The sequence below is a fragment of the Talpa occidentalis genome, unplaced genomic scaffold, assembly GCF_014898055.3.
Source record: "Talpa occidentalis isolate TD23 unplaced genomic scaffold, MPIMG_talOcc4v2.1 talOcc4.8, whole genome shotgun sequence".
NCBI lineage: Eukaryota > Metazoa > Chordata > Mammalia > Eulipotyphla > Talpidae > Talpa > Talpa occidentalis.
In genome coordinates, this window is record NW_023605194.1 from 43,633,532 (window position 1) to 43,660,097 (window position 26,566).

Consider the following 26,566-nt stretch of genomic DNA (forward strand, 5'->3'; position numbering starts at 1 on the left):
CTGAAAAGGGCTGATATCCAAGATCTACAAAAAAAAAACGCAGATAACGATAAAAAACTAACCCATCAAAAAACCAACGATAAAAAACTAACCCATCAAAAAACCAACAGAAAAGCTAAACAGACACTTCTCCAAAGAAGACATATAGACAGCCAGCAGGCACATGAAAGTGTTGATCATCATTTATTATGAGGGAAATGTGAATCAAAACCACAATGAGTAACCACCTCACAGCTGTGAGAATGTCCCACATTAAAAAAAAACAAAAAACAAAAGCAAACTAGAAACAAGTGTTGACAGGGTGTGGAGAAATAGGAATCCTGTATACTGTTGGTGGAAATGTAGCCTAACTAGTCCAATCTCTGTAGAAAACAGTTTAGATGTTTCTCAAGATATTAAAATAAATCTACCATATGATCCAGCAATTCCACTGCTATGATTCTACCCAAGGAATGAAAGAACACTAATTTGAAGGCGTATATGCATTTCTACGTTCAGTGCAGCACTACTTAAAATAGCCAAGCTATATAAAACAACCTAAGCGCCCACAGATAGATGAGTGGATGAAGATGTGGTATATATACACACGGGACTACTACTCAGCATTAAAAAATAAATAAAGATGAAATCTTGCTATTTGCAACAAGAATGGAACTGGAGGAAATGAGCTAAGCAAAATAAGTCAGAAGGAGAAAGACAAATACTAGATGATTTCACTCATATGTAGCATACAAAAATCAAAGCAAAGGAACAGACATAAAGCTCCCAAATTTGTCTGCAGAACTGAGGTTACAAAAGGGGAAGGTGGAGGGTGGTAGGCAAAGGAGGTGAGAGCAACAAATTGACTTGGTAGTGGGTATGGTGTGGAGGTGTGAACCTATACTCCCAAAACAAACAGTGTTTGTAAATATGCCTTACCGTCCCTCAAAAAATAATTAGGAAGAAAAATCCTTAAATATCTCCTCTATGAAGAAATATTTTATATTTTCTTACACCAAAGACAGAACGATACTGTACTTGGACAGGTCTCAGCAAGCTTTCTGAGTAGGAAACTAGGTGATCAGAGATCACATATTCTGGCTTCATTCCAAAGTCCTTCTAGATTATTACTAACAACCTCAGCTCTGTCCCCAATGAAGAAGCACCTCACAACACTGAGAGCTCACTGCATTATTGGGCTCTGTGGGGTAATGTATGCAATCTCCTGGAAAAAAAAAAAAAGGATGAGGCAGTTCCTTGGGGCCTTGCGAAAAGCACAAACCCCGGGCCAGGTACTGATGCAATACTCCAGCCCTTGGGAAACTGACTCTAAATGCTGAAGGAAATTTTAGAGATCAAGTCAACATCTTCACTTTACAAACAGGTCTCAAAGAGAAGCAGCGTGTCTAAACTCCTACAAACAGGTGTGTGTCCTAGTAGGAACTAGGAACCCTGGCTACTGATTCAACCTTCTGTACTCCTTCAGTTCTTCATTCTCAATATTCGCAGACAGAGGCTCTCTCAACATATCACGATCCAGTGCCATTTCAAGAGTTTTCTATTCATAATTTATGCTCTTAGCATAATCAACCTTAGACATGTAAAACAGTTAATAAGAACTAAAACAAACTAAAATTGTACTGCCAGGTCATTACTAGAGATAAACATCTAGATAGAGGTATCACAAGTACTTCATATAATTATTTCCCACCAAGTCTTTTTGCTTACAGTAATACACTTTTTGTTTATATACACCTGCATATATATTTAAAATTATAATACTTAGGGTTCTGTTTAACTTAAATCACATATTGTGTCTTTGACAACACAACAACTATGAATGGTTATCTATAAAGGCCACTAGCTTTTTGTACAAGTCCAGGCAAATCACCAATCTTCACCTCCACTTCTTTATCAAGAAGGGACACAGAATAAAATAGATCAATTGTGCCTGTCAGTATGTGGGGGTGTTTATTACCAGCCTTTGATTAACAGAACAGTAGTGTATATATATTTTTTAAGGATTTATTTACTGAGTATGAGAACTGGAGTGTAGGCCAGAGGTGCAGAAGGTGAGAGGATTCACCAGAGACAGAGTGGGGAGCAGAAGAGGCGGATTTACCGAAATACACTGCTAAGGGAAGCAGTGGGCGAGACAGGAGAGGTCTGCTATGCCTCCTCTCAGGGACTGAACTCAGGCCACAGCAGTGAGAGCGCTGAGACTTAACCCCTACGCCACCAGGGAGGCCCAAGAGAACAATAGTTTGGGTTAAATTTTCCAAAAGTAAAGCATTCCTTCCTTCACACTTTAATATAAAATTGGCAATCCATTCCTTTAGAGAAAAAAACAAAAAGGTTGCCCAGCAAATGTAAAAAACGATAGTAAAGAATACCATAAATCTTTTTAAAATATTAAAGGAAAAAAATCAAGATAAACCTTACTAGTATGAAGAATCAAATTATTAACTATTTTAGGAAGCTACTGTCAAATAATGATCAGTAAGCTTAGTCTTTCTCTTCTTATTCACACCATTTCTACTTTAGTGATTTAGGTTTTAGCCGAAACCTACAAGATACCAAATAATTAACATTCTATACTCAAAAATCCTAATAATAATTAGACAAGTACTAGACAAATAGGCATCTACTAGAATTTATGGGAGTTTAGTAACTTACCCCAATGGTATTGAACTCTTTCAGCTCCCAAATCACTTCAAGGGAGCAAGACACTAACCTGAATGTAACATGCTAGAGGAAATCTACAAATTCTGTAAATTTGGGGCATGATATTTTAAAAAGCATGAGTTTCAAGCTTTCCAACCAATGAGTTTCAAGCTTTCCAACATGGTCCCAAAGAAATGTTATTTTACAACACAATCTAATACTCATAACAAAAGACAGATATAAAGCCAAAAGTTTCCAAAATAATACCTGACACTTTTTTTTTTTAAATGTTGGACCCATCAAATTGATTCCATATCCCTTTAAACAGATCATGACCTTCAGGTTTAAAACTAGTGATTTAGAGTGATTTTTACTCCTGGTTTAAGGTTCCTGTCACTCAGCAGGTATTTTCTAAGTGCCTGGCTTCCTTAAATTTAGAATATGGTTGTGTAATGCAATGAAGGGAGTTAATACTGTTATTTTCTACTTTACACATCTTGATGCTGTTTATGGCTATGATTTATTCTGTTAACATCTTTGTGAGGCCAGGATTATGAGCCGATGAAGTAACTAAGTCCAGAAGATTCACAATTCTTCAGTTGCAGGTTACTTTCCCATTGTATTAGCCCATAGCTATCCCCAGAGACAGCACTCTCTCAGTCCCCAAATATCTTCAAGGGAAGATTTTGTAAGCAAATTTCCCATGGTGGCCCTACCCAAAAAGCTTCCATTCCCCAAAAAGCTTACTTAAGAACTAGTACTGTACCTGACTACTGCCAATTAGACAGTGATTTTCCCCCCATTAAATTTATTAATTACTGCTTATAGCAAAAGAAACATTCCAAAAATGAGTATCACTAAAAGAGGTAAAACATTTGGGAAAACACTTTCAGACCATACCAGGTGCTTCCTTCCTTGGAACTAATACAAATGGTAAAAATCACTTTCCATTATTTACCACAGGGAAACCATCCTATTTGTTTTATTCAAGAGCAGTGGCATCTGCATCCCATCATCTGAGAAGAGAGCTTCCCTGCAATGCTACTGTTGCTACAGACATGCCACCATGGCTTATGGTTTCTGTCATTCAACAGGCATTTTCTGAGTGCCTATAATGCACATGCTGTTTATAGGGCCCAGGTTTATCCATGTGTTTCACTTGAAACTTCCTCTTCCCTTTAAAACTCAAAGATTAGGTGACTATCTGATTACAGAACTAATTAACAGAAAGTCAAAGTTGCCATGACAGCATACAGTGGAAAGAATGAAGCACCTAAATGCATTAAATTATTAGAGAGAATACACAGCAATATTTATACAACTGAAATGACCTCATGAGGGTGTCAGATTAAGAATGAACAGTTTCACTTTACAAATGGGGAAAACTGAAGTCGAGGAAGGTTAAGTGACTTGCTTTATGGCAAACTGATAGTAAGGGACAGAGTCAGACTAAAATCCAAGACTTCACACTTAGAATTGAATTCAAGATGTCAGAAAACATCTCTCACAACTTCAAAATATCGTAAGTACTGAACATTAATTGGAATATAACCTCAAAGAAGAGTACCAAAGAGAACCAACAGCTACAAAGCCAAGCAGAGAAACCAGTAAGACCTTCCGATGTACTTTCTTCTTCCTACTCCTCTCACATTAAAGAAAATCAGGCAAAAGATCAAAGAAAAACATTTCCGCTGAGAAACTGATCTACTCTACCAATTGTTTCTGAACTGCCAAAGAGAAACACGTTCCTTGCCAAAGAAAACGCAGTACTTTTGCTCTACACCTCTCAAACGCCCTGCTTGTCCGAATGTGGACTGCTGGCCACAACAGAGACCTGGGTTCCAGTATAAGTCTCACTCACTAAAGGAAAAATTCACACTGGTAATGCCTAATATCAATGAGTCCCTGTAAAATCAGGCTTCTGGGAAAGTTACTTTTTCAAAAAGGTTTATCTTCATAATAACACAGTGTGTTCTTTCATTTCGAATATGCCAAATACACAGTGTGCCTCAATTCAGGTAATTTCTCAAAAGTCAATCAGGGCCCAACTACATTAGCCAATCACACTGTGAATGAATTAGTCCTAGAGACAAAGCACTCAACCCTGGAGTGGGAGAATAACCCAGTAACTGTATTTTAACATCTGAACTTTGCTGATAAGGATACAAACAAGAGGGATGCCATTTTTATATCTCCGACACCATGAGAACCACATCTTCATCATGGTAGAAAATGATTCACTCAACTAAAGTGAAATAATTATAATCTTACATATATTGTACTTATGACAGTCTGTTTTGTGTATCCAAGGACGTTTCTGCCTTCCCCTCTCTCACATCTTTCCTGGTGGCAGGTCTGACCCTGCAGAGGAGTATGACTATTATTTATAACCGGACTTTGTACACACAGCACCCTTCTGCTGGGTTCACAAGATACCGTATCATAGGTCATCAGGAGAAAGGTTAGAGATCTGATCATGACTGACTGCTCTTCATCCCTCACAGGTGAAGACACAGAGGCCCAAAGATCACATGGCTTAGAAATGGCAGAACCAGAACTCAAACCTTCTGACTCAACATGCACTGTTTTTCCACTATGTTTCTTACTCCTCAGTTTTCCAGAGTCAAATATTGTTGGCATAAACTACAAGAAGACCAGCAGGTTTGAAACAGACAATTCTCAGTCATGTCATCTAGTTTATGCCAAAAGCTGAATTACAAGCCCACTGCCTCACAACTCTCTGAACCTAAGACAACATTGCCAAGTGATGTGAGCACTGTCCTATGGAGACTGGACCACCACTCAATAGTCATTTCAAACTGCAAATCTCATTCTCAGAGACTCTCACACATGACTTACCTGCTTTCAAAAAGAAAGGCTGAAAAGTGTGAAAAGTATTTCAGGAGAACTGTCTTCAAAATTATGAAATGTTGCTGTTCAAAGAAACATGAAAATCCAATCCATTTCAGTGATGAAGAAATTGAGATTCAAAGACTAACTAAAATGCGCAATCCCTGGGGTCAAACTAGAGGCACAGCCAACATCAGAATCCAACTTTTTGTTGTATACTCTTTCCATTAAATCAGTGGAATGGATCAAAATCACCCAAATCCATTTCTCTCCCAGAACATCCCACATAGCAGTCAGTAAGTGTAGAGAGGAGACCAGAAACACATAGTTTAAGTAACCTCCCTGCCTCCATTGAACATAATAGGTATCCCTGGTAAAGAACCCTTTCTCTAGACTAGAACATGATGGCCTTCGTCTCCCCATCGCCTTCTTTTATAAAAAAGTAAGCCAATAGTTGGTATCACTGAGACCCAATTGCCAAAAAAAGAGGCTACATATCTCTCAGATGGGGGTGTGTAAAAAGATATCTACTAAGCTTTCCTGGTAGTGTTCGACCCAGGGCCCAGCCACAACATCAGATAATTTGCTCTTCGCTAATAACATTCATTCTTTGATCAGATACTAATGAAAATCCAAATTTTCAATCTTGTAATGATGCAGAGAAGAATGGATTTATTTTAGTGTTCCTTCCACTTTCTCCACCTCTAATATAATTGCACAATTCAACACTCAATATTGTTTTTCAGTAAAGCCAGAAATCCTAGCTTTAAAGCAGGAAGGGACTATTGAGGAAAAGAGAAACCTGTTTTACCCTATCCATCCACTCATTGCCCTGTTAAGATCAAATCATACTCTATAAAGACTGAGACTTATGTTAGAGTGAAATTAAACTACAGAAAAGATCCAAATACTTAATGTTATTTATTCTTACTCTACTTCTGCTGTAAAAACAGAAAACAAAGCTAATCAATCTGATTCTTGTTCACATCACATTCTGCAGAACTTCACAGTGCAACATAAACAGGTAAAAAAAACACTATTGTCTTTATATCCGCAAAAGGCATTGAAGTTTATCAGCTAACACAGATCACAAACCCAAAGAGAAAAGTCCCTTGGGTCATTAGTTAAGAATTGAGCAACAAACCTAACAGCCATTAATGTCAAAGGGACTGAATCATCATTTCTCAGGAGGTAAAGAACAAACCATAAACTTCCTCCAAAATTCCACTATGTAAATCACAAGACCCCAATATCTGAGAAGTTCTCTTTAAAAAGTGTAATGGTCCATATTTTCCCCTCCTGGTCAGGCTTTAAGAGTCAGCTATACATGCTCAGTACAGTTCACAAGCACTAAGAAGTCTGCTGAACTGCTCTATACTTAGCACTGGAGTATTTAGGCAAAGCACTTCACTATCACTGAGATACAAATTGGGCCTCAAAAAGAAGACAAATAGGCCAAGTTCTCAAATCATCAGGAGTGCACTCAAGAAAAATCAAAGTTTCTGAGCTCGTTTTAAAAGCTGACTGCCCTAACACACTGCCAAATAGTCAGTGAAGTAGCCTTTTTAAATATTGTATTTTATAGTCAATTTTAAATATTGTATTTATTTACTCGTGGTCAGAACACGGTATTGAATGAAAACAGGTACTAAATGACAACGGAGACTGATGTGTCAGCTAATGATTCTGGGAACCTCTCTTCTGAAACACATCAAGAAATGTATTGCAGGGAATTTAAAATAATTGAGAAGACTAAAATGCATAAAACTAAGTCCAATATGCAGGTGAACAGGATGAGGGATGCAGAGGTAAGAATGACTATGGATTTTGTTGCTAAATATCAATACATCCTCAGTCTAAGTCAGTAGGTACAATGTGGGGGGAAAGTGCTATGCAAAGTTGAACATGCACGCTGCCGAATTTGCTACAAATGCCCAGAGTCTCTTATAACAAGAAGCTAAATGACTTAGAGTGCATATGGACAGAGGTTACCTTTCAAGGTACAAAAAGAAATTCACTATCCTCTGAAGACCAGAAATGAGAATTCTTTGGATAACTAGCAAGGTCTAGATATAATTCCAAATTCTTCCCACATAAAGAAGTCCTCATTTCCCAGAGCATAATATCATAATTGAGCAGAAGTCATCTGAGCCTATTTTACTAATAGGATTTTATCTACCTTTGTGATACCTAGACTTACCAAATTATAACTATTTATCGAAATCCGCTCTCTTCAATAACCATGTTGCTGTTAGAAATGAGGAATACTGAATACATGCCAAGAAGTGTAACCTAACTTGCAAAGGCTTTCTTCTTTGGAGATTCTAATATATAATCCTGTTCAAAAGAATAAGCCAGAGACCTACCCTCTGGAAAACCTGCCTTCAAAGCTAGTCGCAAAGGAGCTGCATTTTTTTTTTTATTCTACACATTTTTTACATCATTTTTCATTTTTGCACAATGCAATGTATGCATTTCATCTTGGTTATAGACCCCATACAATCCCCACCCCCCCTTGTTTTGATCCTACTCCCTCCGCCCCCTCACGTAGTGTGTCTCTGGTTTATAGTTGCTTGTTAATTTTGACTCTTACTTTATTATAATTAGTCTTTTTCCTGGTCCCTTATTTAGGTTTTCTAAATTCCTGCTATGGGTGAGACCATGTGGTATTTTTCTTTTTCTTTTTGGCTTATTTTGTTGAGCATGATCCCTTCCAGCTCCATCCATGTTGCTGCAAATTGCATGACTTTATCTTTTTTGATTGCTGAGTAATATTCCATTGTGCATATGTACCACATCTTCGTGATTCAGTCATCTTCTTTTGGGCATTTGGGTTGTTTCCCTAGCTTAGCTATTCTAAATAGTGCTGCTATAAACACAGGGGTGCTGGTGCCCTTCTGAATTAATGGTTCTGTGTCCTTTGGGTAAATACGTAGGAGTGTAATTGCTGGATCATATGGAATCTCCATCTTTAGCAGGTTGAGGAATCTCCACACAGCTTTCCATAGTGGTTGGACTAGTGCAGGAGAATTCCTTTTTCTACACATCCTCACCAACATTTGTTGTTGCTAGTTTTTTTTAATATGTGCCATTCTCACTCGTGTAAGATGGTATCTCGTAGTTTTGATTTGCATTTCCCTGATTTCAAGTGATGTTGAACATTTTTTCATATGCCTGTTGGCCATTTGCATTTCCTCTTTGGAGAAGTTTCTTTTTAGCTCTTCTACCCATTTTTTGACTGGATTATCTACTTTGTTTTTGTTGAGTCTCATCACCACAAAGGAGCTACTTTTAAAAACTGAAGACTCTACACTTAAGGTTAACTTTGGAAGAGTTTTAGACTTTGTTCAAAGTACAGGAGAAACCGCGTGCTTCCAATGCAATGTCATACATTGTCTAGGACACCCTTCTGCGTTATCTGATACTGATTATATGGAAGTAATATGACAACTCTAAAAGTTGTAGATAATTGGCAGCAGCTGCAAACTAATCTTCATCTACAAACATGAAAACTGCGTATTCAAAATGACTTCCCTCTCCACTATGGAGGAAACTAGTCTGGCCTCCAGCTGAATAATCATTTTAATATTCCTGATGTATAATTGTGTCTACCTATCCTTTGGACTTCTCCTTTGAACCAGTTATAAATAACTCTGCCTGGTTTCTTTATTATGAGTAAAATATAGTCTTCAGTATGTACTCATTTTATATCTGTATGAGTGTCATAATTTTTTTTTAATTATCTTTTAACAAAAGCTAAATCTACTCATAGAAAGAGATCAGATTTGTGCTATGAGGTTGGGGGAGGATTGGATAAGGTGGTCAAAAAGGTACAAACTTCTAGCTCTAAGACAGATAAGTGCTATGGAGGGTGACTATTGTCAACATTGTTATATGGCATATTGAAAGTCAAATAAAAGAGTAGTTCTAAATGTTCTTGTCACAAGGAAAAAGACATTTTTCCTTTCTTTCTCCTACCCCTACACTTTAAACTTATATGGTGCTGAATATCAATTATATCTCAAAAAAACTCAATTAGAAAAAAGGTAAATGTTCTCAGTCCCTCAAATTCCCTCATCAAAAAAATATTTGTAAACACAAAATTTCACAATTAATTACCAAAGGATCAGAACATTCTGAGGGCCAGTCACTGGGGTTTATATTCCCCAGGCTAGTAAGCCCTTCTGTAAAGCAAATCACAGAAGTAACCTTAGTACGACAAATGATTCTATCAAGAAGATGTGGCATATATACACAATGGAATATTATTCAGCAATCAAAAAAGATAAACTCATGCCATTTGCAGCAACGTGGATGGAACTAGAAGGAATTATGCTCAGTGAAATAAGCCAGAAGGAAAAAGAAAAATATCAGATGGTTTCACTTATAGCAGGAATATAGGGGAACCAAATAAGACATCAAGGGAAAAAAAATAATAACAGTACAAAATACAACAAAGCAAAAAAGGGCAATTATAAATCAGAGACATACTGCAGGGGAGGAGGAGGAAGGAGAGGAATCAAAAGGAGGGAGGGAAGGAGGGAGGAGCACAGGGGACTGAGGTGATGGTGCATGGGTGCCTTGGGAAGGAAATTCCATGGGGACTACACCTAAGGGGGTGGGGGAAGCAAATAATTGTTTAAAAATGAACATTGATGTAAAAAATTTAAAAATATATAAAATATATATTACAAATGGTTCTATCATATGTAAAGTGAGCCCCAAATGACAGTGCACCCTGTAGGTGAAAAGAAAACAGAAACACTATTGGATGTCTCCACTACTTAAATTTTCCAAGAAAAGCTTGATGACTGTAATAAACAAGAATGAAATTCTAACATAAGCTGTGACAGGAGACTTGAAAATCTGACTCTAAGTAAAAAATAAAGTCAATTACAGAAGACTATATATGATTACATTTTCATGAAATGTTTTGAATAAGGAAATATACAGACAAAAAGCAGTTTTATGCTTGCCTAGAGCTAGGGGACTAGGATGACAGAAGGAAGAGACTACTAATAAGTATGGAATTTTTCCTGAGTAAGTTCTAAATTTAATAGTGATGATGGCTGCACAAATCCTGTGAATATACTGAAAACCACAGAATCGTTTGCCTTAAAAAAAAAAAAAAAAAAGCACTATGATCCAGCAATTCCACTGATGTTTACCAAATATTCTCTCAGCTGAGACCAACCACCAAAGATTCTTTTAATTTCACAAACTTGTTAAAAATATAAAAAATAAAAAGATAAAAATAAAAATCTGTGTCTGAAAAGAGTTTCCAAATGGGCAAAAGACAGCAGGAGCTTTGCTATTCCAAAATAAAGAATAAAGCTTTCGACACACACACACACACACACACACACACACAAACCCAACCATAAATATCTAAAAATAACTTAGAAATCTGTAGAGCACTTATGTGTAGATTAGACCAAGAATGTCATTACTATCTAAAGGTATAGTTTTGAAGAGTCTACAAACAGAATCACTAACTTTTAACATGATGATTTAAAACATTTTTAAAACATCATTTTTCCTTTGGTAATTCCTGAACACGAACTCCAGCCACTAAGACAGGATATCTGCAGTCACCTCTGAGCACTGTCCTGAACTGACGCCTCACCACTATGCCTGTGAACTTTCATAGTCACGTCACGGCTGTTCTACAGGTAGCTATGTTGTCCTCGAAAGTCTGAACCAGTAAGCAAAGGCATGTATTTTAATTTTAGATTTCACTTAGAAGCTGTGCATCCTTTGCCACATACTGAACCTCCATGTAATTGGATTTTACCCATCTGCAAAAAGTTACTATTGTTAGAATTCAACCAAAAGTTCACAAGAAAAAAAGAGGAATACTAACCACTCACCTAACCATAAGGTAATATGAAAATGACTGTAGATAACATACACTTACTAAATGTTACATGAATCTGATGTTTTCCTTGTCTCTTCAGGAAAGAGCAAGGGAAAGTAACTAAGGTCACCAAGGGGGAGCTAGGAGAGGATTAAGTGGTTTGAGTCCCATGCATGTGTTGTATTTTCTTACAGATGATGGTAACAAAATACATGATGATCAGGAGCTGCCCCTCAGTTTTGGGCAACTGTTAAGCCAACTCTTAGCCTTCAGTTATCTACTGATTCAATCAGAAGGTTGCAAGTGGCCCCTTAGCCGCCTACAGAAGATTAAATCAGCTACCTGTTGATGTTAAATCAGCTACCAGATAGCATGCTATTGACTGCTGCAGTCATGACTCTTGGGAAAGCATTTGAAATCTTAAGTTCATCAAAAAGGGCTGGGTAATATCATCATAGAGTTAGAAAATAAATTTTATATTTGCCTCAATTACTTCAAAGACTCAGCTCAACACAGATAGATGTATTCTTTTTAGACCCACCTGCCAAAACGCATTTCAAATGAGGGCTTTTAAATGGTTTCAGGAAAAAACCTCCAGAAAACCAGGTTTCCTCAATATTGAGTGCAAAGTGTAAATACAACACAACAACTACTCAGGTTCCAAAGCGTTCCAGAGGATTAAGATTTCAGTCCTGGAATTAACTGCTATGAACGATGTTTTACAACTCTTAAACTTTGCTCTTAACAGAGCCCTTTCAGGACTCAAAGAACTAAGGTTTCTTTGCTTCCATCAAATGTTTATTAATATTTATTGTCTCTATAAGCAAGACCAGGGGGCCTCCCCTGTGACTCAGCAGTTGAGCGCTGGGTTGCGAAGCTGCCCGCAGCCTCTGCAGCGCCGGTTCGATCCCCAGCTGCTCCCCGGCCACCAGAGGAGGGTCCCACATGGCGCGCAGACCTCTCCTGCCGCCCGCTGCTCCCCTCAGCAGTGTACTTCGGTCCTTCTGCCTGCTCTGCTCCCCGCTCTGGCTCTGGTGAATTCTCTCACCCTCCCACGCTTCTGACTGTACCCAGTATTGTATAAATAAATAATAAAAATAAACCTTAAAAAAAAAAAAAGCAAGACCACAGCAAGGGAAATACATTTTCTAGGGAAATGACAAAAAAAGGAAGGGCATTTTACATCTTCAAAGTGTCTCCACTACCCTGGAAAAAGTTCTCAATGATCTCTCCAATGTCTAATGTGCTGATAGCAGAAATCAAAGATTTTTTTGTCTGAAGTTAAATAATAAACAAGTTATATATTAAGAAGCATAGATGAAAGTGCAAATTGGCACAATCACCTTGGAAACCTGTTTGACAATACACCTCATGACCCAGCAATTCTATTTATATTTATAAAGATACAAGAATGTAGAAATGTGGTTCATACTAGCCAAACAGGAGAAACAGAAATGTTCAGCAACTGTAGAATGAATAAATTGCTATGTATTTACACACTGCAAAACTACACAGCAATACTTTTAAAAACTTTTGCTGCATAACACATGGGTGAATCTCAAAAACAAAATGCTGAGCAAAAAAGGACACTAACTGATAAAAGAAAATATTCTGTATGTTTTCATTTACATAGAGTTCAAAACCCAGCAAAACTAAACTATAGTGAGAAGAATGACAACCTTGCGCAGATGTCAACAGAAAGGGATGTGAGGAGTCTGGCAGGATGCTGGGTATTTTTCATATCTTGATCTGGATAATGAGTACAGAGTATCCACATGCAAATATCAAATGACACATACAGTAAATTTTGTGCCCTTTGCTATATGTAAGTTATCCCTCAAAACAAAAATACTATGTTTTTATTTAAGTGATTCATTTATGCATTTTATAGGATAAGACATAGTGAGTCCAATGGAAGACTGCATGCAGTTTATACCTGTACAACAGGCAAATTATTCAGTCACCAAACACTGAAGTTTGCCTATTTCATGACAAAAAGCTCACAGAGCTGTATCATATTAAGTCAAAAAATATTACACAAAAAGCTCAACTTACCAGTAAGATGTAACAACTTTATATTTGTATGTACCTACTAACAAAATCTCAAATATATAAATAAAAACACCCCTTAGAACTGTAAGGAGAAATAGTTAAATAAGTGATAAGGCATAAGAGTTGAAGAGAGACCCACAAAACAAGAAATCCAAGTAGCTAAAAGGATATCACCTCATCAGTAACCAAGGAAATGCATACGGAAACCAGTTAGATTTACATGCCTACCAGACTGGCAAAACTAAAAAGCCTTATAAATATCAATTTGTTAAGCTGTGTAGGAACAAAAATTCCTCTGAATGTTGCCAAACATATAAACCATATCAATCGCTTTAGAAAAGTTTGCAGTTATCTGGAAAGTTAAGATATATACCCTTTACCATCTAGAAATTTCACTCCCAGGAATAAATTCCAGAAAAACTCTTTCACTTGTGAGCTGTTGTTATAAACAAGAAAGATCATAATGACAATGTTTAAAATGATGCCCAAATTGGAAATAACCAAAATGTCAATCCTCCTCGGAATGGATAAATTCTGATTCAGCCATACAATGAATTATACAGCAACGAAAATGAATGCACTAAATAAACTACATGCAACAAGACAGATGAATCTCACAAATATTGAACACAGGAAAATTATATATGTGTATATAAAATATATACGCACATATGCAGATATACACTTACATCAATATAAAAAGTAAACTAAACTCAGGGATGCATAATAGGTGGTGAACGAGTTTGTTTTTTTAAATAGTAAGGCAAAAATTCAAAAAATCACAATAGTGGTTATATCTAGAGGGAAGGAAAGAAGATGTAACAAGAGTGGGGCACATGAGGATGGTGGTGAATATTTTATTTCTTAACCAGGGTGTTACAACTGAGGAAGGAAGGAAGCAGGATGGAGAGCCAGAAGAAGACCTGGAGGAGGCACATGGAGCAGAGAGACACATGAAGAAACTACACTTGCCTTTTGGTCGTGGACTGGGTGACACAGATGTGGGTGAGAGACCCGTGGGGAGGTGACAATGGTGGTTTTTGTCTTGATTTTGATTTTGCTCTTTTCCTTCCAGACTTGTCTGGTTGCTTCTGATCCTTTTCCGTGGGCCCCCACTGGAAGATGCTTTAGACTTGTGGCAGGCTTTGGGGCCTTGTTCTGGGCCAATCCTGCTCGGGTGGACTTTACCCATGAGGAGCCGGGTAACTTTGGGTGCTTGATTTAGAAACTCTATTCTTTGCCTTTCCTATATTGCTTCCTAATCATATTAAAGTTCCTTCCCATTAAAGTCTCATATGTTTTGTGTTAATGCAGTGGATGGCAGAACCTATTTAGAGCAGGCAGGTTTGCGGGGTCTGGGGTGCCCCTCTCCCTGCCCTGTAACAGATTAGATATGATTGTTTATTATTATTCTTTAAAATGTATATGTGCCTATATACTCTTCTTTATGTCACACAAAACATACTTAATTAGGATGAGTGCAAGCCCTTCTACTCCCTTCTTCTTCCGACTGAAACAGGAACCTGACAGCTCGAGCTCGCGCAGCCACCCTGGATCAACAAGGAACATAACTGCAAGTGGTGGGAATGTCCTCAAAGATCTAAGGAATGGCCATGCCAGCAGGAACTTCTATCTTTTAGAAGTTTCTGTCTTTTAAAAGTCTCTGCTTCTTTAAATTTCTCTGCTAAAAACAGCCAAACCTAATCCTGTGACTACAGTGACTTGGACAAATGAAAAACTTTCTAACAATTAAAGCTATCCAACAATGCAAAGAACTCCCCGCGAAGGATTCTGCTCCCACTTTTGGCAGGGCATTGCAGAAGGGATGACTACACAGCAAGGGAAGCTGGACTGCAGGATTTCTAAAGGCCCTTCAGGCAATTAAGATTCTAAGGCTACTGTTGGAACCAAGCAGCTCTGGGCTTGCCAAAGCTGTGGGAACACTTTGCTCTGAAATCCTGTTATCAGTGAGAACATTCCTTTTCTTTAACATTCCATGTTCTACCCGCACTTCAAGACTGCTCAAACACTATCTTCTCACTCGTGCATTCAAATCTAACTGGACCTGGACATGCTGGTCCTTTACTCCTCCAGATCTTCTACTCCACGCTCAAAGGGGCCTCACAGCTTCACTCTATGCACTACAATACCCAGGCTCCCTTCTCCTCTGGTTTCTGATTTGCTTAATCAATGAGAGGCACCCACAGAAGATCAGAGGATGGGAAAAGAAAGTTTCAGGTATTTATTCCCCTGATTCTCCTCTTCTGCTAGGCCAATAGTTGACAGTGAATGCAGGTTTTATCCTCTCCTGCATCTAAGCTCTCTCAAGGTCCCAAAACTATTTCCTTTCTTGCCCCTTAAAAGTGATAATGGTGTGTCACCAAGCCGTATTGGTCTCCCTTAACACTGCCCAGCATTTATAAATAGGCCCCTTCACCTCCTCAATCACCACCATTGTATTGTGGCATGAGATAACTGATTTCGCCAACAAACTACTCTCTGCTTGCACTATTCCATCTTCCCAGAAAGCTCCTGTCTCCCCTTCCCCACAGCATAGTTTTTCTCTCCATAATTGGCTTCTGTATGTTTATACATGGGGATCTCATTCACTATAAACCAATTCCCTGTGGAAAATTTTTAATCCCTGGCTGATTCCCAATTCCGCTACCAATGTGTACAAACTGTATGTAATATTAGACTGGGCAAAGTCCAATTAAGAAAGTAAATGTTACTAAAATTTCCTGACACACAGACTTTTGTAAAGCCAAGCCAAATACTGGGATTTGGGATTTATCTATTTATAACTCCCCTTTCCTTCAGACCAAAGGCTGGAGAAGTTATCATACTTATTATAGCTCTGCTTCATGTATAAGATTGGAACAATGCTAAATACAGTGCTCATCTTACAACGCCCGTCAGATTGTCAACAATCTGAGTATTTCAATGAATGACTTTACCTTCTTCTAGACAATCCTGCAAATAAGATACCAGATTCAAATAAAAGAACTGAGCCTAGTGTCTACCTTTCAGTTTACTGCTAAAATCCCACTTAAGATTCTGAAGGAAAATAGCCCTGCAAAAGAGTCAAGGGTCAAAGATAAAATTCTATTTTTGAATTCAAAAAACAAAAATGGAGATTTAATTGTTTCCAAATCAAGAAGAATGTTGCAGGGGCCTCCCTGGTGGCGCAGCGGTTGAGCGCTGGGCTGGGAAGCTGCCCACAGCCTCTGCAGTGCTGGTTCAATCCCTGGCTGCTCCCTGGCCACAGGAGAAGGGTCCCACATGGCGCGCAGACCTCTCCTGCCACCCGCTGCTCTCCTCAACAGTGTACCTCGGTCCTTCTGCCTGCTCTGCTCCCCGCTCTGGCTCTGGTGAATTCTGTCACCCTCTCGCGCTTCTGACTGTACCCAGTGCTTGTATAAATAAATAAATCTTTTTTTTTTTTTAAAAAGAAGAATGTTGCATAAAAGATTAAAAAAATGCATTTAAGAATTTTACTCTGCTGCAGAAGATCATTCTGTATACTTTCCAATACATATTCCAAAATAGCAGGGCTTGATCTATGGCAAAATACTACAAATACTACAAAATATCTATTAAATGCAAAGACTCATTTCCACACCCACATGAGCGCCAGGGCTACCAGATACAGATCTCTATGTCAGGGAACCCTAGACCATGACTTCTCAACCCCAGCGACTGACATTTTATCAAGATAATTCTTAGTTGTGGGAGCGGGCATTCATAATAGTGATCGTTAGTCACATCTCTGACCTCCACCTCTCAAGTATAACAACGAAAAGTATCTCTAAGACATTGTCAGATATCCTTAGAGGACAAAATCACCTGTGGTTTGGTTGAGAACCACAACCCTAGATAAACAATTATTCAAACCACTCATCTGGCATTACCCGGTGCATACAGTAACCTTAATTCACCTATCTGGGTGGGAAAAAAGAAAAGTCACCCAAGTAGGTTTAACTTTATAACTTTTCCTTAAAATCTGCAAGCATTTTTATATATTTGCAAAGCGGCACCATCCGCGGTAGTAGGGAGGAGGAGGAGAACAAGGATTAAAAAAACGGTTGCCAAAGGAGGGAAAGGTTGCTAAATACTGCCTAACTTGAATTCCCTCTGAAAACATTTCAATCCTCAGTAGATGAGTATACCTGCTCACTTTATTCTCCCTGAGACACAGGTGGAAAGTATTACAGGCCATGGCATGTTATATAAGAACAAATGGAAAAAGGCAAGCAAACCACCCTATTCAAATGAGGACAAAAATAAGGCAAGAAATCACGGAGGACAGACAGCCCAAGCTCCTTGGTCCGTAATATAAGGCTTGTCATTTATGTGGACTCCAGCTGGTCTTCAAGCTTTATTATCACAGCATAAAACCCACACCACAGGGTTTTCTACCCTATCAAATTCAATGTCCTCTTTTTACAACCAATATTTTATAATTAATGTCCCTTTATTTTTATGAAATGAAATTCAAAGATTATAACTTTCTACCTATAGATATAATTCTTAACATTTCATTACAATGCAGACAAGATTATACTAGAAGATGAAAGCACACCCTTTCTAAAGACACATATTTCCAAAGTGTCCCCTAGAAGGCAAAGCTATCCCATCCCTTCTGTCCAGAGGCAGAGCAAACAGGAGAAAGGGATTTGAAATCAGACCAAATGTGGCTAAAATGTGACTCCACCACTTGAATGCTGTGGCTCCCTAAGTCTAGATTTTTACATATAAAAGGAGGAGGCCAACATATTTTTCAAAGGCTTTTGGTAATAATGAAACGAGTCTGTAGAGTATTTCTGTACCTACCATGTAATATATGCTCAATAAATGTTAGCTTTCAGACAGATTTTTCCTGACAACACCTAATATCATATTTCCTAGCTTTTGTCCATCTTATACTCCCAGCAGAAAGGATAGATGACTAGATATCCACTTATCAGATAGTCTAAAAAGATTCACACATAAAAAGAAGTTACATATATGGCTTCTTTTTTTTTTTTTTTTTTAAGATTTATTTATTCGTGCATACAAGAACCGTGTTACAGGCCAGATGCGCAGATGGGTGAGAGGATTCACCAGAGACAGAGCGGGGAACAGAACAGGCAGACTGACTGAAATACACTGCTGAGGGGAGCAGCGGGCAAGACAGGAGAGGTCTGCCGCACCACGTGGGATTCTCGCGGGCCAGCCGGGATCGAACCCGTGCTGTAGCGGCTGTGGACAGCTTCAAAGCCCTGTGCTCAACCGCCTGAGCCACCAGGGGAGGCCCGCATATGACTTCTAAGATTCTTTATAATGTCGAAATTCTACAAAGTGCTGCCCTAAATTAAGGTTAATTTTTTTTATTACCCAGGTCCTTTCTTCCCAGTTAGAGATCTAAGAACATGTCTTATACATCATAAAAAGTAGCTAGAGAAACATTTAGAACTCAGATCATTTACACTAAATCACTTGATTTACTGCCCCACTGAATACCTAGCCCTGGTCAATGGTTCTTCATTGATTAACAGTCAAGGAGAAAATGACACCTTTTCAAGTCATTTTTAAGCAACATGTATAGTATCCTCAGAGAGTGATGATTCACAAGTGCCAATCATTATATAACTTAATTCCTTACACCAACAATCAAAACAAGACCTCTAAACATACTAGATTATCAAAAGAGGAAGTGAAAGGTAGTGGCAAATCAATACTCCAGCATTAATATTCTAGAGTTAATATTCTGAATATGAGTAGTCACTGCTCAGACTGCTAAAGGGAATGAACAGGCCCAAGAAGTAATAAGCACAACTCTGGGAAAGGTGGTCTATTCTACTTACACATAGGAATCTTAATTGATTTAAGAATGCTGATCCGTCAGAGGAAAAAGAGAACTATCAACTGTCTCAAGTCACTCTGCATTAGCCCTCCAAGGTGATAACAGAGGCTGTCTCTGAGTAGTTTACTTCCTTTTGCTTATTTATAGTTTCTATTTTTTGTAACAGACTGCTCTTGTAATACAAATTTAAAATCACATGAGGCTATTATTATCTACTAATAGTCCATGAAATTTGAGGCAAGAGTTTCAGGTAAACTCTTCATCAGGAATCTAGATAAATCAAGTATTACTATGACCTTAAAATCATCTTTTTCCCTGCCCCCAGAGCTAATCACAACCTGGCTTTCCCTCTTCTTTATCCTCCTGCAGATTTTAAAGGTTTTATCTCTACAAGAAGTCAGCACAAGTTACAGGAAAATCTCACTATTAGCTTTTGCCAACTTCCCACTTTTGCCAAGTGACAGCACCAACTCTGGGACAGTGAGAAAGGAATTGTTTTTAAGGCAATATTTTTGCAAAAAAGGAATAGCAGACTCAGAAGTGACTTATTAAAATGTAACCCTCCCCAAATAATTTTTTGAATATTGCTATTTGAAAGTCACAGGTTCCCCCTAATTCTCACATTAAATTCCCTCTATAGAACCATAGAAGTCCCAAGGAAATAAAGTATCATTTTGGTAAACAATCATTTGGCAATAACATTTTCCCTATTCAATGAAAAACCAACAGGAAAAAACAGCCTCTACCAAAGGAAGCATATTCCTCAAACCAACAAGAGCTTAAATTTAAACTAGTTTAATTCAACAAGCATTTGGTAAGCACTGATTACATATAGAGCACTGCAATACGTGTTTGTTCATCTCTAAACAAATAAGACATGATGTCTGCCTTCCAGGGAATCATAACTAACCTGGGAGTCAAACTCTTAAAAACTGATGTATGGTCGAGGAAGACAAAACGTAACACAAGTTTCAAAACCCCTTTCTACGGAAAGGGCGAGATTAAAATCAACTGCAGAATTTTGAAGCTTCTTCGTATACATAAAATATATATTCCTATGTTTAATTAGTTTTGTATCCATCTTAATCATTCAACCTAAACTAAAAGGTGGCAGAAATACTCACCTAGGAAAAAGCAAGTATCGGAGGTGAACTCAAAAGTCTTTGAACTAAAAATAAAACTTAAGGAACAAGTGCCTTCTAACAAAGAGGACGTTTAGAAAAGACTCACCAACATCAGAAGGTCCGTACTCGGCATATTCCTCTCGTCTTCCTTTCAGAGCCTCCCCTCTGCAAAAGGGAACCAGGTTTGTTTACTTCTAAAGCTTTAAACAGTCCACCTGGCCCGCCTAGAGTCGCAAGAGCCTTCAAGAAAGGTTCCCTTCCCTCTTTGAGAGCTCAGATTTCACTCCAGATACCGCACTCCACCCCTAGCAATCCGAGCCAGCGAATCGGAACCCCGCAGCCGCTCCACTTCCCTCCCACAGCTGGTCAAACGAATCCAGACCCAGCTTCCCACAAGGCAGCCCCCCAGGTGCACACAGGGTGCCGCCCAGCCCGCCCCGACCATTCACCCGCCCGGCCGCGCGCCGCCCGGTCCCGGGGCCTGCGTCCGCCGGGCTCCCCGCCCCGCGCTCCCGCCCGCGGCCTCGTCCCGCCCTCCCCAGAACCCCTCTTGGCTCCTGAAAGAGCAGCGAACCCCAGCCGCTAAGTCCACCCCGACCCAGCCGGGGCAGGGGAGCGCCACATCGGCCCCACCTCGGCCCCGGCGCCCTCCCCCCTCGTGAGCCCCCCTCATTCCGCTCACCTCAGGCGGCGCCCCCACCCACCCCAGCCCACCCCCAGCCCACCCCAGCCCACCCCAGGCCTCGGGCGCCCCGCCTCTCCGTCCGGCCCAGCCCCCTTCCTCTCCTCCCCCGAGAGGACCCCTACCTAGTGCTGGCCGGCCGGCGACTCCCCGCCGACGCCCCCTCACCCCGATCCGGAGCCCCCTCCCCAGCCCGGACCCCGCCACCGCCTCTGTCCGGAGCCAGCTTCCCCGCGCCTTCCCTCCGGCTCACGCTGTCGCGGGTCCTGCTCCCTCTCGCCGCGCGATCGACCAGCCGGCCGCGGGGCGCGGGCTCCCCCTGCCGCCGCGGCTCCGGAGATTGAGGGTCCGGCCGCCCCGCCCCCCGCCCCGCCCCTCCCCGCCCCGCCCTCCCGCCTCTCCCGCCTCCCCGCCCGGAAATGGCTCGGGCGGCGCCGGCCCGGCGCCCCCGCCCCGCGTGCGCGGCCCCGCCTCGGCCGCGCGCTCGCCTGACTGAGGCGCCCGGTGCCCTCAGGGCCCCGCGCGGCGAGCGCCCCGCCTGCCGGCCCGAGGGGCGCGCACACCCGGGCCCCCTCGGGAGGGCGCGCCCTCCGCCCCAGGGGGTCTCCAGCCCCGCCGCGCTCGCTGCTGGGAATCTGCTCACTGACTTCGGGCCGCTTGTCGGCGCCGAGTGGAGCGCAGAGCTCTGTGCAGGGTAACCCGAAACGGGGACTCCAGGTGGGTCTCCGGAAAGGCCCTTGGGGTCTTAATGGGTCATCAAAGATTTGCTCCTGGCCTCTTTTCTGGAGACTTGCTGGAGACTTTCAGGAAGCCAGTGATGCCTGAAGAAAAGCAACAGGAAAAGTCCCTTCATGAAAAGTTGCCATCATGAAAATATCATCTCACCGGTTCCTCTCTCCTCCCCCCAAAATGGAGAACAGAAACTATAGTTGTTGGGCAAAAAATGCTGCCCATATTTACTTTAGTAAGCAATGTCGGAGTCATCTAATACTCAAGTGAAACTGGCCACCAGGATCACCAAGGCCATGAAAAACTAAATCTCAAGTATTTTCTATGCCTTGCCCATGTTGTCAGTGGCATTAATTAATTCAGCAGAAACAAAAGGCAGCATAGTTGCAACTCATCAGTAATCTGCATACGGTATTTTTTTAAACAGATTTTGAAAAACAATACCTGGTTAGGATCTTGAAACCTTAACAAAAATGACACTAATGAGGGTACCCATTCCATCCTGTTGCAAACTGCTGTCATGACATTAACATGACATTAACTGTTGTCATGACATCATCTTTTACCATCACTATTCCTCATCTAGTGCTCCTCGGATGAAATTCCTTGCTATCACAAAAGTTCTTTGCCCACCCCTTAGCATTTCCTAATTTTCCATCCAGAATGGTTAAGACTCTGCAGCAGTCTGGGCTTCCCTTCCTTCACCTCCACCCCATCAGAAGTCCTGGACGTTTCTACCATCCAGAACTCCTGAATCAGGCACAGCACTCCTCTTGCTGCTTTGAAATTTCAGGGATGCCCTCCCCACTTCCCCTGCTTGATTTCTTCAGGTCCTAAGAATGCCCTCACTAGTCTCTCTCTTTAGATGCCAACCCCTTTAATCTAGAATCTTGGTGCCAGCTGACGAGAGGCAGGTCCACACCTGATTTCTCCCTATGCTCTCTGCGGTACACCTCAGTTAGGACTCCCCAGCCCTAACTCAGGCTGGGCAGTCTGTTCATTCTTCCCCATGAACAAAATACATCAGCCATATTGATTAATCCTTACCGTTAGAGAGTTTAGGAAGTAATTAGGTTTAGATGAGGTCGTGAGGGTAGTGCTCCAATAATGGGATCACTGTCCTTAGAAAAAGAGGAAAAGAAACTGGAGTGTTCTCTTCTCTCTCTGTCTCTGTCTCTCTATCTCTCTCTCTCACTGACCCCTCATGCATATACAAAGAAGGGATCATGTGATCACACACTGAAATGGCAGCTATTTGCAAGCCAGAAAGAGGGACCTCACCAAAGCCTCATCCTTGACTCTCCATCCCAGACTGCTGCACTGTGATAAATAGATGTCTGTTGTTTAAGTCACTGTCTATAGTGTTTTGTCATAGCAACCAGAGCTGACTAAGACACTTACTTTACCAAGAGCCATGCTGGGCATCTTTATATACAAGGCCCTATTTATATCCTAATTTGCCCAGGTCATGTGACTCTTAATCACCTCTAATTTTGTAAACAAGGGTACTAAGGCCCAGAGAAGGTAAATGATTATCCCAAAGACACACAGCAGGATAGGTGGAGTTCATGTGGGAAATTAAGGTTTCAGTCTTTGTAAGTAGGACCTAAAATATGTTTGTTGGTTAACTAGAGTCAAAGAATGTCAGCACTTGAGGGGCCTCCAGCTCTTTTTCAAATCAATCCCATAGAAACTGAGCCCCAGGGAAGGACATGATTCTTAGAAGTTTGTGGCATAGCCCAGAAACTCTGTGTGTGTGTGTGTGTGTGTGTGTGTGTGTGTGTGTGTGTGTGTGTGACTTCAAGCCCCTCTGTCCCTCTACCCCATACTGTCTGACTGAATAATAACATCAGTGATTAACAACAGAATCATCAAGTAGAAAAAGGCCAAATGAAAGAGAGAATTATAGCTCCAAGAGAAGAGGGATATAAAAAGGAAGAAATGTTAGCTAAGGAGGGGACACAGGCCAACATCTGTGTCCTTGCCCTCCTCCCTTAGATGCTCATACAGTGGGATCATCAGAATTTCCATGAAGGAGGGGCTTGGCTGGCCCACAGGAGGCAGAGGCGGGGCTGCCTGGAGCATCTATGATCAGAGTTGGTTTCCCAACAGTGAGCTGCAATGGCGTCACCTGGGAGCTAGGTAGGAATGCAGGTTCCTAAGCTCCACTCCAGATCCACTGAATCTGCATCTGCAATTTAAGATCCCTGGGTTACACTTATGACAATAAAGTTTGAGAAGTAAGCCCCTGGACATTTGCAGAGAATACACCTTGTTTATATTAAGATTGCATGTCTGTTTGAGATAGTTTAAGGTAGTTGATGGGGAACATGTGGGGGAGGGAAGGAGAACTACAGTTGCCTAAGGTGTCCTTTGATGCCATCCTGGTACTTTCCAGAATAGCAAGATTGAGAGGAACTGGAAATGGTTATGAGGAACCAATGAGGGACTGAAATTTCTGCCACTTGGGGTGGCAGGGGAGGAGAGAGAGGAGTGTAGAGGAAGATGTTCTGGGATTTCCCCCCACCCCCATGTGGCTGCTTTTTAAAAATGTGTGCCAGGAAATCTGTTACTGCTGAAAATAGCAACTATCCACTGCCAAGTTAATGACACCCTCTCTCCATACACAAGCACATACTCCCTACTCGAAAAGGCAGGCTCACACAAGATACCCATACCTCCATTCCTGTCCCTCACACCACCACCCCACTGGGGAGCTTCTGTGGAAGCTCATCTCAGGAGATGGCTGTGGGCACAACTGCTGCATCTGAGCCCCTCCTGGAAAGGAGTTGTTATAGAACAGGGAGAGGGGCAGCCCAAACCCCGCAAACCTGCCTATTCTACATGGGTTCTGCCATCCGCCGCATCAACACAAAACATAGGAGACTTTAATGAAAAGGAACTTTAATAAAACTAGGAAACAATACAGATAAGGCAAAGAGTCTAGTTTCTAAATGAAGCACCCAAAGTTACCCATTCCCTCGTGGGTAAAAGTCCATCCATATGGGATTGGCCCAGAGCAAGGCCCCAAAGCCTGCCACAAGTCTAAAGCATCTTCCAGTGGGGACCCACAGAAAAGGGTCAGAAACTACCAGACAAGGCCGGAAGGAAAAGAGCAAAATCAACATCAAAATAAAAGCTGCCATGGTCACCTCCCCACGGGTCTCACCCACATCTGTGTTACCCAGTCCACGACCAAAAGACAAGCACAGTTTCTTCACGTGTCTCTAGGCTCCACGCGCCTCCTCCAGGTCTCCTGGCTCCATCCTGCTTCCTTCCTCAGTCTCTTCTGCAGCTTCTCTTCTTCCTGCTCAGCTCCACCCTCCCTTGGGTGGGGCAGGGAACATCCCCCTTTCCTGGGGACCACCCTGTTACAGAGTGACCCACCAGAGAGCCCACTGCTGGACCTACTGGACTGTCCTGCCCAAGAAGAGCAGACAGCTAACACAGAGCAGCAGTCAGGGTGGATCACAACAGAACTGGCCAGTGAGGGAAGGAGAGGCCAAGGTCCAGCCAGGCATAGGAGTACCTGGGCCAAGGAATATGCACCCAGAGGTTGCCACCCTGAAATGAACAAGATGCTATGAATCACTAATATATCTTGCCCCAGGTATCAATTCAGCCAAAAGTCAGAGACACCAAGACCCCAGAGAAGCAAGTTTCTTCCCAAAGAAGTCCTGCTTTTGCTGAGGAAGCCCCCATTGTCATCTGCACTGCACAATCACTTCCAGCACAGCACTAAAAGCAGAGTGTTTACCAGAAACCAAATAAATATAAACTTCCTTGGGCAGAAGGAAACCAGCTGGGGCCTGTGATGACATAACAACTTTGAACCAAGCCGAATGGCCTGTACCCAGATCACTGTGCGGCCTCAGGCAAGTTGCTCTTCCTTGTAGCACCAGAGTTAATAGCATCTCCCCTAAAAGGATGGTAGCAACTATAGGAGATGGATACACGTCCCCAACATAGGCCCCATCCTGCAGTAGACACTCAAGAACTATTGGTCTACCCCACTCCCTGCATGTCCAGGGTAAGTTCAGATAAGATCCCAATGTGGGCTCTGTGACCTGCTACCCCAAACCCAGCCCCTCTTGCCTTCCTGCTCTTGGTCTGACTTCAGTGCCCAGCAGAGCCTGATCCTGACAGTTGATTTTTCCTTCTGACAAGCCGCTTGTCCCACCTAGGGCACCCTAGGCCTTTCCAAGCCTTGTCTGAGATCTGCAGATTGACTGTTTTCCTGATGTTTTTTCATTTGTTTGTTTGTTTACACATCGTTAAGTCCCAGACCAACCAGCACCCTCGGTTAATGAGATTTATGATCTAGAGTGTTATAAATAGGGGGTTTACCTACTTACATGTACTTACCTACTTACCTTCTTCTACAAGGAATTAGTGTCATAACTTTAAAATTAAAAATTATGATATTTCCAATACCATCATACTTGAAGTTGGCAGATGCATGAATTTGTGATGTGTAAGTGTGTATTTAAAAGATGACAATGTTTAGTTGACCATTATTGTCACTATTTCCTTTATATTTGAACTTTTTGGAATCAGGGTTAAGTTAACATCTTTATATAGCACATGTAATCATTGTGAAGGGGAAAGCTACAAACGCAGACCAGAATGGAGGTGTTGTGTTGGCGACTCAATTACTGGCATAAACATGGCCAACAGATTGGGGGGTACAGGGGGCATTTTCCAAAATGGATTAACAGCTGATGAAGTTCCCAAAAAAAATGTGCCTTTTCAGCACAGTAGTTAGAACCCAGGAAGATATAAAA

General features: G+C 41.2%; 1 protein-coding gene across 5 annotated transcripts in view; it reads right to left on the bottom strand.

Moving 5' to 3' along the window:
• SGPL1 (sphingosine-1-phosphate lyase 1) overlaps window positions 1-26,566 on the bottom strand; it is a 72,317-nt gene that overhangs the window by 33,125 nt on the left and 12,626 nt on the right. Inside the window, exons 1-3 of one of the 5 annotated variants that reach the window (XM_054690776.1) lie at window positions 22,830-22,928; window positions 21,701-21,874; window positions 20,478-20,536 (exon numbers count right to left, since the gene is read on the bottom strand). In XM_054690776.1, coding sequence (XP_054546751.1) covers window positions 20,478-20,504 — 27 coding nt within the window. In that variant the 5' untranslated portion in view covers window positions 20,505-20,536; window positions 21,701-21,874; window positions 22,830-22,928. Of the gene's footprint in view, window positions 1-20,477; window positions 20,704-21,178; window positions 21,217-21,306; window positions 21,368-21,700; window positions 21,875-22,829; window positions 22,929-26,566 lie in introns of those variants that run through there. The other 4 variants (XM_054690775.1, XM_054690777.1, XM_054690778.1 and 1 more) reach the window with 4 other exon arrangements.